General features: G+C 39.9%; 1 protein-coding gene across 4 annotated transcripts in view; it reads left to right on the forward strand.

Moving 5' to 3' along the window:
* The window catches only part of LOC123623516 (cadherin-related family member 3-like), a 63,617-nt gene that overhangs the window by 7,750 nt on the left and 41,874 nt on the right, over positions 1–13,993 (forward strand). For 3 of the 4 annotated variants that reach the window (XR_006729871.1, XM_045530704.1, XM_045530705.1), the window contains exons 2-4: positions 441–637; positions 5,883–6,054; positions 7,585–7,673. Coding sequence is in view for 3 of the 4 variants with exons in the window: in XM_045530704.1 (XP_045386660.1) it covers positions 441–637; positions 5,883–6,054; positions 7,585–7,673 (458 nt within the window). In the remaining variant the exon portion in view is untranslated. Of the gene's footprint in view, positions 1–440; positions 638–5,882; positions 6,055–7,583; positions 7,674–13,993 lie in introns of those variants that run through there. The other variant, XM_045530706.1, reaches the window with a different exon arrangement.

Genomic DNA, 13,993 nt, shown 5'->3' on the forward strand with positions numbered 1-13,993 from the left:
CCTCTCTAAGCTCAGGGTTCCTCAAATGTGACCCAGATGCAAACCCAGAGCATGCACAGCATCCACTTGGGCCTCTCTATGTTGCCCCTGTGGGGCTTGAGGAACAAGGGGAATGGATGTGAACCCGAAGCTCATGCTGGTTGCTGTGCCATGAGTAAAAATGTCCTTTATCTCTGACCCAAAAGTCCTGTGTCTTCTGCCAGCCTCTGTGAAATTGTGGTAGGTTAACCTGTTAACTTGCACATAGGGTAAGTTCTCAGATCCTTCACAGTTCTTAATTACTCTACCAAGCCAACTCACCTGATTTCCAAAGCTTTTAATAAAAAAAGAACTTTACGTATTTACTGCACATTTCCTTTGTGATTTTAAAATACAAAAGAGATTGGGAAGGCTTGCAGAAATCCTTATTAAAAAAAGTAAAATTTTGTGTTTCCTCTAAGGTCTTCTAGCTTTTCCAAATTTTGCCATTGAGAATATGAGCCCTCTTCTGGAAAATGCCTCCGAACATACACGGGTTGCCATAATCACTGTGTCTGTCTCACCTCATGCTTCTCTGGTTGGAGATCCCATTATTATTAATGCGAATCCTGCAGTCCATCCATTTGTGCTGTCTCGTAGATCCACACATCTGTGGGAAGTAAGTATACAGGCAAACAGTATTATCACTTGGTACCAAAAGGGCTCTAAAATGAAACTATCATCCTCTCCCTTCTTACTTTCTAGTGTATGTTATAAACTTAGCATCCACTCATTGGAACCTTACTAGGTGTCAAACATGCTAAAAAGCCTTGGGTACATCAAATCCATTTATCTTACAGATAATTATGGAGGATCTGCTCAGACACAGGCCAATTCCTTGTCCTCATGGAATTTACTGGTTCATATGGAGACATATTAATCAAGTGAATGCACACATTAGTATAAAATTGTAAATGCAATAAGAGCCATGAAAGGCCCACAGGTCTTTGGGAGGACCTAAGGGGGTCATTTGATCTAATCAGACTTCCCTGAGGAAGGACTCCATGAAAAGCAATATGCGGAATGGATAGGAATGAAATAGATAATAAAGGAGAGAAGAATGCTCCAGGTAGAGGGAACAGCATATGCAAAGTCCCTGTGGCAAGGAGCATGGTGAGAAGGGACTGAAAGATCAATGTGACAAGAGCTGAAAGGGGAAGTGTGGTGGGTGATTAGACTGCAAAGGAGGTCAGGGGCAGAGCCTGCAGGGTCTATGAGCCACGGTAGGAAGTTCGGTTTACTGTCTAGGTATAATAAAGCTAATTTCTCCTCTGGAGCAAAGTTCAGGCAGGCTTATGGCTCATTATAAGACATTTGAGTTCCTTGAGATCAAGGTTCCTCAAATATGATGCAAACCCTCTGCATGCACAGCATTCACCTGGGCTCCTCTGTATTGCCCTCATGGGACTTGAAAGCAAGGGGACCAATGTGAACATGACGCTCATGCTGCTTGCTGTGCCACAAGTAGTAAAGTCCTTGAGAGCAATGTGTGGTTTAGCTGATCTAGCCTGGTTTGGCTCCATGCTTTGGGTTGAGTTTAGGTCTGTCTCTTGTGCCTTGCATTCTCCTTGGGACACTGGCTAGCAGAGGCACATCCTTCTCTAGGCAAAACGAGGAGGGCAAGAGGATAAAGTCAACCCCACAAGCACATTTCAGGACTCATGTCTGCTCATATCCCACTGGCTAAAGGGCAAGTTACATGTCCAAGCCACGGGCTGAAGAAATATACCCTGCTTTTATTAGCAGGAACTGCAAAGTCATGTGGCAAAGGGCACAGAATACAGAAAAGACTAAAGAACTGGGGACATTAAATCCACCTCCTCCATCTAAGAAATCACTGGAGAGTTTTGCAGAAAAGAGACATGATTTGCTTGCAGTTTAAATAGCCGTTGTGAGAAAAGGTTATAGAGGGGCAAGGGAGGTCTGTTTTGAGGCTCTTCAATATTCTTGTGAAATCTTGGTATTGTCAGACTTTTAAATTTGCTTCCAATTTCAGTTTGGTGTGAAATGCTATCTCATACTTGTTCTTAATTAGATTTTTGTTATAAGTCTGAACAGCAGCAAAGAGCATTCAATAGTTTTGCTTAGTGTGTGTGTGTGTGTGTGTGCGAGAGAGAGAGAGAGAGAGAGAGAGAGAGAGAGAGAGAGAGAGGGAACATAGCTGTTCTAAGCACAGATTTTTGAGGCCTGATAAACCCAGTTTTTAACCACAGCTCATCCAGATAGTAGCAACATGACCTTGGGTAAGTTGCTTGACTTTTCTGTGCTATGGGTTTTATTTTTCCTGTATAATGAAATTAATAATAATAATAATACCACCTCCCTCGGGGATTAGTAAGAAGATTCTAAGAGATAATGTACGCAAAGTGCCATCTTAGTGCTTGATCCATAATAAGCAGTTAAAACACAGTAGCTGTTACTATAATAAATATATCTGTACTTCAACATTCAGCCTTATTACAGCCAGATTACAGGTAATAAAAAAACCATAAGAAAGAGGTGGCCACATGATCAGAACTGTATGATAGACTAGCTTTAGATAGCTTTAGAAGCAGTTCAATTATGCAACAGCTTCATAGCATGGAAATACACCTGCAGATAAAGACTAAACCAAATGAGTTAATATCTGTCTCTACAACGTTGCGGCATAAAGGGGAATATTTGGAGTTTAGCATATCATTATCCTTTGTTGAACTTCCTTCCTCCTAGTGTATATGCTTGTTCGGTTTGCAAAAGACTGATTGAGCTTAGAGGGGTGACTGGTCAGGCAGTCAAACAAAAAAGAAACCAGCACAAAACAAACACCAAATTAGTCTCCAGGAGAAACAGCAGTAGACAATAGGCAAGCCTGAAGCAAACTGATTATATAGATAACTCAATGGAAATGAGACAAGGTACGCTCTGCTTATGTCATCTTCAAATTGCTACCTGTCATTGTGCAACATAAGTGCAGTCACATCGGCAGGATAGGAAAATGAACCCAAGTTACCCTTTCTGTGTACACTTCCTGTCCCCTCGGTGGGGGTGATCTACCAGAAGGGGACTTAAACCACCTTCCTGTCTTCTTCCAGTGCATAGGGAAAGAATAGGCATGTGCATTAATTCAACAAATATTTGTGGAAAATGGATGTGGAGCCATGTAAGATGCTGGGGAACAAGGGGGACACATCTGCTGTCCCCATGGGGCTCCCAAGGTGGAGAGAACCACACCGGAAGGGCCAGCCTGAGCCCTGGGTTGTGCTACATGAGTAAGAGAGTTCCCTGAGGACAACTATGAACCTAATCAAAGCTAGAAAACCACATATATCTTTAAAAAATCAGGCTATGGTATTAAATTAACTTAAGCAGCATTAGGATATGATGAAAAGAAAACAGTTTTAGAGTCAGGAAGACATGGCTTTAAATCTCAGCTCTGTCACTTACTAGCTGTGTTACCTCGGGCAAAGTGTGTAACTTCTGAGCCTCAGTTTCCTCATCTGTAGCATGGGGATGACAATAGCATTTATTCTGTGGGATAACTGTGAGAATCAAAGAGATAAAGTGTCCAACCTATGATGAGTTCTCAGTAGAGGCTAGTGCTGTCGAATATCAATGTATTATTGACTTTTCATGGAATTGTGAGAATCACACTCAGGTTTGGCTGTCAGTGCAAGGGTTCTGGGGACCGACCGGCAAGGGGCAGGTCTAGGTCCTCCTCTTCCCGCAGCATGACTTTCTTGGTTGTCTTATATAATCTAAGCTTTAGTTTCCTCGTATTTGAACTGGGGATAATATAGTACCTCATTCACAGGCTTGTTTTGGTGATTAAATGAGGTAAAGAGCTGAAACCAATGTCTGGCACAAAGAAAATACTTTACAAATGTCATCCCTTATTAGTATGAGGCTGGTGGGATGACATTATGCTCCTTTCTTCTGAGAGGCAGTGATTCTGTTACTGAGAAGGCAGCCATATCTGCAGTGTAGTGTGTGGGCAAGAGCATGGACTTTGGTGTCAAAGTCTGGATTCATAGCCTGCCTCTGTTCCTTACTGGGTGATCTCTCTAAGCTTCTGTCTTTTCAGTTATAAAATGGGCATAGTAATAGTATCAATCACATTGGTTTTCTTGGGGGGGGAGTTAAATGATGTACCTAATATTAAACACTTATAACTGGTACATAGTAAGTGCTCAATACATGTAAGCTATTATTATTGCCTTAGAAACCCATAATCATCATAGACAAGGCATTGTGGTTTGACAAAGAATGTCCAAAGCCAAGTATCCAACCCTTTCCAGTGGATTTTACTACTCAATAAAATCTTTTTTTTTTTTTTTTTTTCTTTTTTTGAGACAGAGTCTTGCTTTGTTGCCCGGGCTAGAGTGAGTGCCGTGGCGTCAGCCTAGCTCACAGCAACCTCAAACTCCTGGGCTTCAGCGATCCTCTTGCCTCAGCCTCCTGGGTAGCTGGGACTACAGGCATGTGGCACCACGTCCGGCTAATTTTTGCTATATAATTTTAGTTGGCCAGATAATTTCTTTCTATTTTTTTAGTAGAGACGGGGTCTCGCTCTTGCTCAGGCTGGTCTCGAATTCCTGACCTTGAGCGATCCACCCGCCTCGGCCTCCCAGAGTGCTAGGATTACAGGCGTGAGCCACCTCGCCCGGCCATCAATAAAATCTTTGTTTTCTGTTACTTTACCAATAATGAAGCTTTAGAAACAACCATTCCCTAACATGCTCGCATCATGACAGACACAGAAAGGACATTAACAATGTAACTTTCAAGGCTTTCATGTAAGGAGAAAGACATCAAAGCCAGAGAACTGAAGGACCATGCCCAAAGTCTTGAAGCCATTTCATTCTGGAGATAAAACTTGAACCCAGTTCTCTCTCTTTCTTTTTGGAGACAGGGTCTCACTGTGTCACCCTGGCTAGAGTGCAGTGGCATCACTGTAGCTCACTAAAACCTCAAACTCTTGGGCTTGAGTGATCCTCCTGCCTTAGCCTCCCGAGTAGCTGGGACTACAGGTTCATGTCACCATGCCATGCCCAGCTAATTTTTCTTTTTTTTTTTTCCTTTTGTTTTTTTTTGTAGCGATGGGATCTCACTCTTGCTCAGGCTGGTTTCGAACTCCTGGCCTCAACCGATCCTCCCCCTTTGGCCTCCTAGAGTGCTAGGATTACAGGCATGAGCTACCACACCCAGCCAAACCCAGTTCTCTTGATGCTCTACCTCAGGGGATTCCTCAATAGGGAAGTTTGAAAACCAGTGTGAAAACCATGAAGGAAAACCGAACAAGAGATGTGGGGTGACTGAATGGGAGGGACAATAGGGGCTCTTATCTTGCTTTTTCATCCATTTTAAGTGCCAGGCAGTTTAGACTCATGAGCAAGAGCATGAGCATCTGGTGGAGTCTGGTGGAGTCCCAGAGCCATTGTATTCCTATCCATGAAAACTTGGCCAAGCTGCTTAACCTCTACCAGTCTTAATTTCTGCATCTGTAAAACATACCCTATAATAGTACCCACTTGCAATTTCAAAGATAGATTGAAATGTTTGTAAAGTGCTCAGGATAGACTCTAAGAAATTAAAGTGGGGGAGGGTCTCAATAAATGGTGAACTTTGTTAATATAATAGGAAGAATCACGGAAAGGTGAAAAAGCGGAGAAATCATTTGATTTAATATAAATAAATTCTTTGCTCATGGAGGTTTTTAATAAATCAAATCACCTTGCTTCCACATTTTAAGTACAAGATTTTTATGTCTTTTTAAAAAATGCTGATTGATATTGTGGATTATAGATTTAAAATATTCCACCTACATCCTTATGAAGCCAGTCATTCACTCCGTTATTCTGCATTTTATTATTGTTTTTTAAATTTAGTTATTCACCACTGGAGAACCCAAGCTGGACTTTGAGACGGTGATTCTCTATTCCCTGGTAATCTATGCCAAAGACAACCAAGGGGCAACAGCATCACAGACCATTTTAATCCAGATTGCAGATGTGAATGAGCCGCCCACCTTCACTGGATCCCTTGCCCAGGGGGACCAAGGTACCGAGGCTCTTCTCTTGGGGGAAGAAGGTGGCAGTGGACATACATATGTAGACACTGTGCCGTGTGCTCTGTGTGCTCTCAAAGTATCCTGGCTACAATAGAGATAAGGAGAATGATAATAATGACAGTGAGGATAAATGGCTGACACTGGGCACTAACTATGTACCAGGAACTGTCTTAGGAGCTTCAACTGGATTACTTTATTTAATGCTCAGCGCACTAGAGGAGAGGTAGGCTCTGCTCCTATTCCCATTGCATAGATAACAGACTTAGAAAGGTGAAGTAACTTGCTCAGTGTTGAGAATTATTCATTTATTTGTTTGATTCTTGTGTACTAAAATTTATTCTCTTATTTGTGTGATTATTTAACCAACAGTGCGTCTATGTGATGAAGCTAGAAGGACAGGGACCATTCCTTTTTCCTCCTTCTTGCTTTTCCTATTTTTACCACACATGTACCACTTTCTTTCACTCTGGTCTCTCTTTTTCTCATCTCTACCTCTTTCAATATAGCCAAATGTTTAATACCTACATGTTCTCTATTATAAACAAAAACATTTGAGGCTCAAATGTTGGGGTGGCCACTCACTGGGGAGAGTATCTTGTCCTGTCTGAGTCTCAAGTTTCCTCATTGATTAAACAGAGATTAGTAATACTGTCTTCACGAAGCTCACCCGACAGTGTTTTAAAGGGCCAAGCATAGTGCCAGGTACACAACAGGTGTCCAATAAATGTTAGGCTCCCACCTTTCCCTTCCCCAAGCAGATGATAAACTCCTCCAGGGCAGATCCAAGGTCAAATTATGCTCTTCTGATTTCTACAACTGTGAGCTTGGTGCCAGAGAGTTTGTGGACACTTAATGAGTGTTTGCTTATTAGATGAGTGGGACAGTGACCTGGCTATAGTCTAAGCAGGCCTGTGACCTCCTTTGCTATCCACGAGTCCTGACTCCTTGGCAACATGGTGCAGCAGCTTCTCTTGGGGTGGGTCTTCCCCTTAGACTCTCAGGGGTCTCACACTGCCCTAGGATCCCTGGTCCCTGGAAGGGGTTTCACCAGCAAATTTGCAAGTTCGTGGTCTCCACTGTTTTAAAAACACATGGGAAGAGGGAAAAATTTAGGAGAAGATGAACATTAATAAAATAATCAGGCAATATTAATATAGTAGCTGTGTGACCTTGAGCCAGATATTCAATCTTTGTAAACCTCAGTAAAATGGAAAGAATAATAAAGTCACCTATGATGTTAAGTGTTTAGCAATTAATAAGCACTCAAAGTTTCAACGTTGTTATGTTTAAATTTGTAAATCTTTTTGGTCTCTATCTGATACATAATAGACACTTGATAAATGGTGCTTATTATTATTATTGTTGTTAGTATGTGTTTAATGGCAATCACCCTATAAAAACATCTGTGCTGAGCAAGCACAATGTCTTAAGTTTTATCTAAAATCTGGAATTGGATGAAGGGTTTTGGGCTTGCAGTGGTGAAGCTCATTCAAACACATCTATTGTACATTTTCTGGCAGTTACTGAGATTTATATTCTAGAAGATACTGCCCCGGGCACAGTCATTTACCGAGCAGCGGCCAAGGACCCCGAGGATGCTGTTTTGGAGGTAATTTATGTTTTGGGATAGAGAATATCAGTGCCTGGTGGTTTTATGTCTGATTGCATTCAAATATAAAGCCACAGAAACAATCAAGTCAATTATACCCACAATTTAGGTTTCAAATGTACCTGCACCTTTCGCTTCAATTATCAGGACATTTTGGGTGAAAATGATTGAGGTCTTGGTTGTCTGGGTAATTGCTTCCCTTCTAGTGCATTCTATCCTGTGTAGACAGGCCCAGTCTAATCCTTAGGTATGATTACCAAGCTGTCTCATTTCATTCTTGGGAATCTTGGCTACATACACTGTAGAGCTGCGGTCCCTGACCCCCAGGCTGAGGACCAGTACCAGTCCATGGCCTGTTAGGAACCAGGCCACACAGCGGGAGGAGTGGTGGGTGAGCAAGAGAAGCTTCATCTGCATTTACAGCCACTCCCCATTGCTCACATCACTGCCTGAGCTCTGCCTCCTATCAGATCACCGGTGGCATTAGATTCTCATGGGAGCTCAAACCCTACTTGTAAACTGCGCATGGGAGGGATCTAGGTTGCACGCTCCTTATGAGAATCTAATGCCTGATAATCTGAGGTGGAGCTGAGGTGGTGATGCTACCACTGGGGAGCGGCTGCAAATACAGATTATCATTAGCAGAGAAGTTTCACTGCACAACGAATATAATGTGTTTGAATTATCCCAAAACCTTCCTCTCACCCCCATCCATGGAAAAACTGTCTTCCATGAAACCAGTCCCTGGTGCCAGTCCCTGGCGCTGTAGAGAAACAATCCAGTTTTCTCGTAGAATTAATTTGTATTTCAAAACTCTAGGTCTGGTCTTCAGGTTTTCTAATGTCCCAGATGGGGGAAAACTATGGGCTTGGTGTCAAGAGGCTTGGGTTTAAGTCCTAACTTTACCACTGCAAATCACTTAACATTTCTGCTTTGCTGTTTCAACTATAAAATTGGGAAAATGATACCTGCTTTGTCTTATATTGCTTTCTCTCATTATAATAAAACATATGAATGAACATGAAAGTAGTTTTTAAATTGCAAAACATCTTGCATATTACAGGGTTTATATTAACTGCCTATTTTTTTGATTCCATATGAAATGGTTATGGCATTATTAAGCTATCACGTTTTTAGCTAATGGATAGCTAGACAAGAATATCATGTCTTTAATTTTTAATGTTGTATTTAGCTTTCCCAAACTAGCTAAAAATAAGAGAATTGTCCATGTTGATGCTGGACACTCATCATTTACAATTTACTGGCAATGTTACCGGATTCTTGTTCAAGGTAACTCGATTCTTACCAAATTTTCTTTAAGCAGTAGATGTCCACTAATATCTGACATATTGTCCACATGGCTTTTAAAAGTATTGAATACATTTGAGTAATTACACAAAGGAGCACTGTTGTTGTCAAGCTTCCCGACACACATTCGTCTCCTCCTCCTCCCAATAGCACAGTGCCACTTCCAGAATGGCAGGGTGGGACTGGAAAGGTCACAGCTTCCCTTACAACATGTAATTAAAACACCTAATCATGCATATTGCTTTAAATCAACATGTTCAAGATTACAGTATTGAATCTAGCACCAAGCAGTGCTGGCCACACAGGAATGAGATATCATATAACAATCGCTTCCTTGGCGTTCAACATGGCAGCTCACCCCCCATGTTGACATTTTAGGGTGGGAAATACATCACAGTTCAATATGGGTTAGCTGTGATTCTAATATGCAATCAAAATGACTTTCTAGCCAATTAACGCAAGTAATTCATTTCAAATGAAGGCCTCCCAAATGCTTGCTCATACAGATTAAATGCTTCTGGCCCCAGCCCTATACTTTTCTCAGAAGTGAGTTTGTTCCTGGGCTGTATTTGGAAAGCCCGAGCAACGTTCTCTGTGAATTTTACCAAACATGGAATGACATTTCGGTGGTGACATAGGCTTTGGAAACTTACATTTAGACACACTCCTACACACATCCTTCTGACACAGCAGATCAGGCCAGATGTGTTATTCAAGTACTTATGACTGGGTAACAATCTTCATGTTGATTCAGAGGAAAATCGGTCCTAATGAGGGGAAGAGCTTGCCACTGTTTTGGAGCCTGATGTCTGAGGATGATAAAATAACATGACTAACTGTTAAGTGTTTATTATGTGACAGGCACAACATTTATACAATTGAATCCTCATATTAACCCCTGAAGTAGCTATTGTCTGCTATGGTATTATTAAATAACTAATGGATCAATAAACTAGAGCTGCTCATAGGGGAGCAAACCTGTTGTTCCAGCTACTTCATAGCCTGAGGCAGTAGGATCACTTGAGCCCAGGAGTTTAGCCTGGGCAACATAGTGAGACCCCATCTCTCAAAAAAAAAAACAAACCAAAAAAAATCCAAAAAACAAAACTAGAGTAGTATGTCTTTAATTTATAGAGGAGGTACATGAGGCTAATAGAAATTAAGAAATTTGCCTAAACAGTAAGTAGTGTTGTTGTGATTCAAATCTATGTTCATCTTTCTCTGAATATTGTGTTTTCTGTGATAACAACAATTCCCAGAGTATAGTCTACAAAACACATGTTCCACCAGCTACTCTATGAGAAAAATAAAAGATTCTGTGATCAAAGGATTTTGGGAAGTTATGTCTACATACCTCCCCTGAATTCACAATACACAGTATATTAAATGCCCTGCAAAGTTGTATAATAGAGAGATGTCTGTTTAATCAAATTTGTTCTAATCGTTTGTCCATAGCACTTAAAAAAAGTAACACCTGTTAACATTTTATGCAATGCCTAACTAGCACTCCACAGAGTAGAAAGATTGCACTAGATCCTACTGTAAGGTCGATATAGTGTGACCTATCTCTGGGGTTGTTACAATGATGAAAGATGAAATTCCAGGTGGACCTTGCCCATGGTAATTACTGAGGTAATGAGGCTGGATTTTATCCATATCTACACCCACCTAAATTCCAGGACCAGGGTTTTTCATACTGCACTTCTGCTACTGCACATGTTAGGAATGCCTGACACTCTGTTCTGAGACATAGAAAAAGTTTGACTTTTCATCTTTATAAAAAAGAAAAGATGAACAAAATGAAAATCAACAACTTCTCCTGGATTCATCAGGGCAAATTGCCACCCCAAAATATGGAGAGCTAGGTAAATCCAGAGAGTCACAGTCAATCTCTGCCTACCTGAAGCAGAAGCTGCTCAAGCCATAGACAGGTAGGGAAATTTACATGGCAGTTTTAATGAATTCCTAGAGGCTGAGCATGGACTGGGATGAGCGTTAGAAACTGGGTGCCACAGTCTCGGTAGGGCCACACTTTTATGAGTTTTACTACCAGGAACTCTACTAGGTTTTCACGGTGAAGATCCAAGAAATATCACCTTGTGTCTCCAGGAGAGGGGGGAGAAGAAAATCATTGTAAAATAAACTCAGAGCTTGTTACATAAGAAAGGATAAGAGTTATAGCAGACTTTTTGTTAGAAACCATGCAAGCAAAAAGAGAGTGGAATGAAGTATTTAAAGTATTGAAAGAAAAAATTATATCAAAGCATCACATTGTACACCTTCAATATGTACAATTTTAAATCTTCAAATATACCTCAATTTAAAAAACGCAAAGGAGAAAGAAAGACTTTTTCAGACTCCATCACCCCCTAAAAAGATCCTGAGGAAATTCATTACCAGCAGACCTACCCTGCAAAAAATGTTAAAAGAAGTTCATCAGGGAGAAGGAAATGATACAGGTCAGAAATGTGGATCTATATGAATAAAGGAAGGACATCAGAGAAGGTATAAGTGAAGATAAATTAAAAATTTTTTTTGTAGTGATAGGGTTCCAGGTGGGTCTTGAACTCCTAGCCTCAAGCTATCCCCCTGCCTCGGCCTCCCAAAGTGCTGGGATTACAGGCATGAGCCACCATTCCCTCAGCCTATTTCTATTTATAATTGATATAAAAGATCACTTTATTTAATAGTAGCCATGTATCGGGTCATTACAGCATATACAGAGGTGAAATGAAAGACAGCAATATCGTAAGTGACAAAAGGGAGGAATTTCTGGAAATAAAAACTCTGTTATAAGATATCCACACTACCTACAAAGTCATACAGTATTATTTGAAACTACACTTATATTAATCAAAATTGTATATTGGAAACTCTGAGGCAGTAACGAGACAATTTTTAGAAAGAAGTATAATTGATAACCTGAGAAAGGAGTTAAGTACGGAATTATATAAAATGATCAATCAAAACAGGAAAGATATATGAAGCAGGTTTACTGTGCACTGAAAACAGTTAATTAGCACCTTGTGAAAATAAGCCAGGGCTTTCAGGGCAAGCAGCACAGCCGGGCAGAGGGGAGAGATGAGAGTGGGTGGAGGGTAAGAAGGATGAGATTGGGATGTGATAGGGCTATTTTCATAAAATAAGGAATAATATCCCCACTTCAACATAAGCTATCTCATTCAAGGTGCCTCAAAGTTAGTGACAAATCTTAGAATATAGGTCTTAGAACACATAGTGGCATTCTATTAATATACTTTTATTTTCTTTTAGGCATTATATATTAGGGAGTAATCAGCTAAATCAACATGCTAGTAACTTGTCTGAAAAACTTTAAACAATTTTAATAAAGAATAATTTCTGAAAGTTTCATGGTAGCCCTTGTAACAAAAATGACATACCATTTAATGATAAATGTAAATATACTTCTATGGTTTCATTATATTTTTCTATTTGATGAAATAAATGTAATGACTCAATGTAGGTCACAGATTATATATGGAAATAAACAATATTTTCCATTCAATCAAGTATATTAACTGAAGGCTGACAATGATCAGATTTTTATGGGAAAGTGATATTTGGAAATTCTAAGAGGCATAATTAGTGATGGAATCATCAAAAGACTTAACAATTATGCTGCAGCGGAGCTTATAATTATGGGCCTTAGGATTTTAATTACATGCTCCTATTTTATAACTCAGCTGTAAAACAAACATTAAAAGGGGGAAAAAAGATGAGTCTATGGAGTTAGAAACCAGAATATGTAATTTTTGCTTTTACAATTTGAGGTGGTGATTTTGGTTTTAATAGATTATTTTTGAGTATAATCATTTTAGAGAAAAGGCTCATGTCCTTTGAATGGCATCTACATTCTCAATTTTTATAAGGTACACAGGTGGGGAGAAACAGACGTCAAATAGGTAAAAGGGATTCAGCTGTTGGAAGTATTAGGTCATGTCATTTCTGCACATATTTTTCAGGTAAAATTATTATTAATAAATAGGAGCATATTTCTTCCTTTCATAAGCCTTAATCATTTAGAGAATACATTAGGACTATGGTGGTTGCAACTAAGAGAAAACTTGAGGCAAATAAGATTTGTTGCTGCAATACCTGAAAAGCCCAGGGGTGTAGACTGGGTCTTGAGCACAGTTGAATTCTGCGTTCACGTGATATGAGCAGGATGATGTGTACTCTAGTACCTACTACTTTCAATCTGCCATCTTTGGAAACTAGTTGATGGAAGGAATTCATGTTCCGATAGTTACCGTTGCAGACTCATCTGAAGCTCCCTCCCCAAGAGCTCAGAGTGTCTCCGTGGCTCTGATTGGTTCATGTGCTAGTCGTCAACCAATTGATGTGGCAAGGTAGAATATGATGAACTGATTGGCTTAGTCCTGGGTCACATGCTTAACCCCAGGAATTGTGGGTGGGAGGGATTCAGACTACAAAACTCCCAGGATTGAGAATGAAGGAGGGTTGTTTCAGCAAAGAGCTGCTATTAGAAGTTCACTGTGGGTAATCTGTCTATATTGAATCAGCCTATCAAAACATGCCAAATCTTTCTTTACTCTTTTATGTATAGACACAGCCTATTTACAATTTGAAAATTTCAAAATCCCTTCTCATTTTGCCCATGTTGGTCAATATTAAAACTGTCTTCTATTCCCCTGAAAACATTTTAGAAATAAAAATGGTTCAACACAACTAATATTTAGTGTGAAGTATTGTTTGGAAAAGAAATTATTTTCTCTTGCCTTTTCATAACACTAATCATACTTTGTTATCGTTTAAAAAAATGCCTCTCTTGTGAAATTACCAATTCCATAAAAGCAGGGATTGGGTCCATCTTGTTCATAACAGTACCCTGTTCTATGAAATGCTTAAAACCAATGGGAAAGGCCTTAAAATAAGATATTTCCCCAAAAAAGCTTAAAATGTTTTAGTATTGACTATAACTTTAAAAAATTTTGAAAAGATACTGCAAAACACAGTTAAAACTGTTTTAA

The sequence above is a fragment of the Lemur catta genome, chromosome 18 (genome assembly GCF_020740605.2).
Source record: "Lemur catta isolate mLemCat1 chromosome 18, mLemCat1.pri, whole genome shotgun sequence".
NCBI classification, from domain to species: Eukaryota; Metazoa; Chordata; class Mammalia; order Primates; family Lemuridae; genus Lemur; species Lemur catta.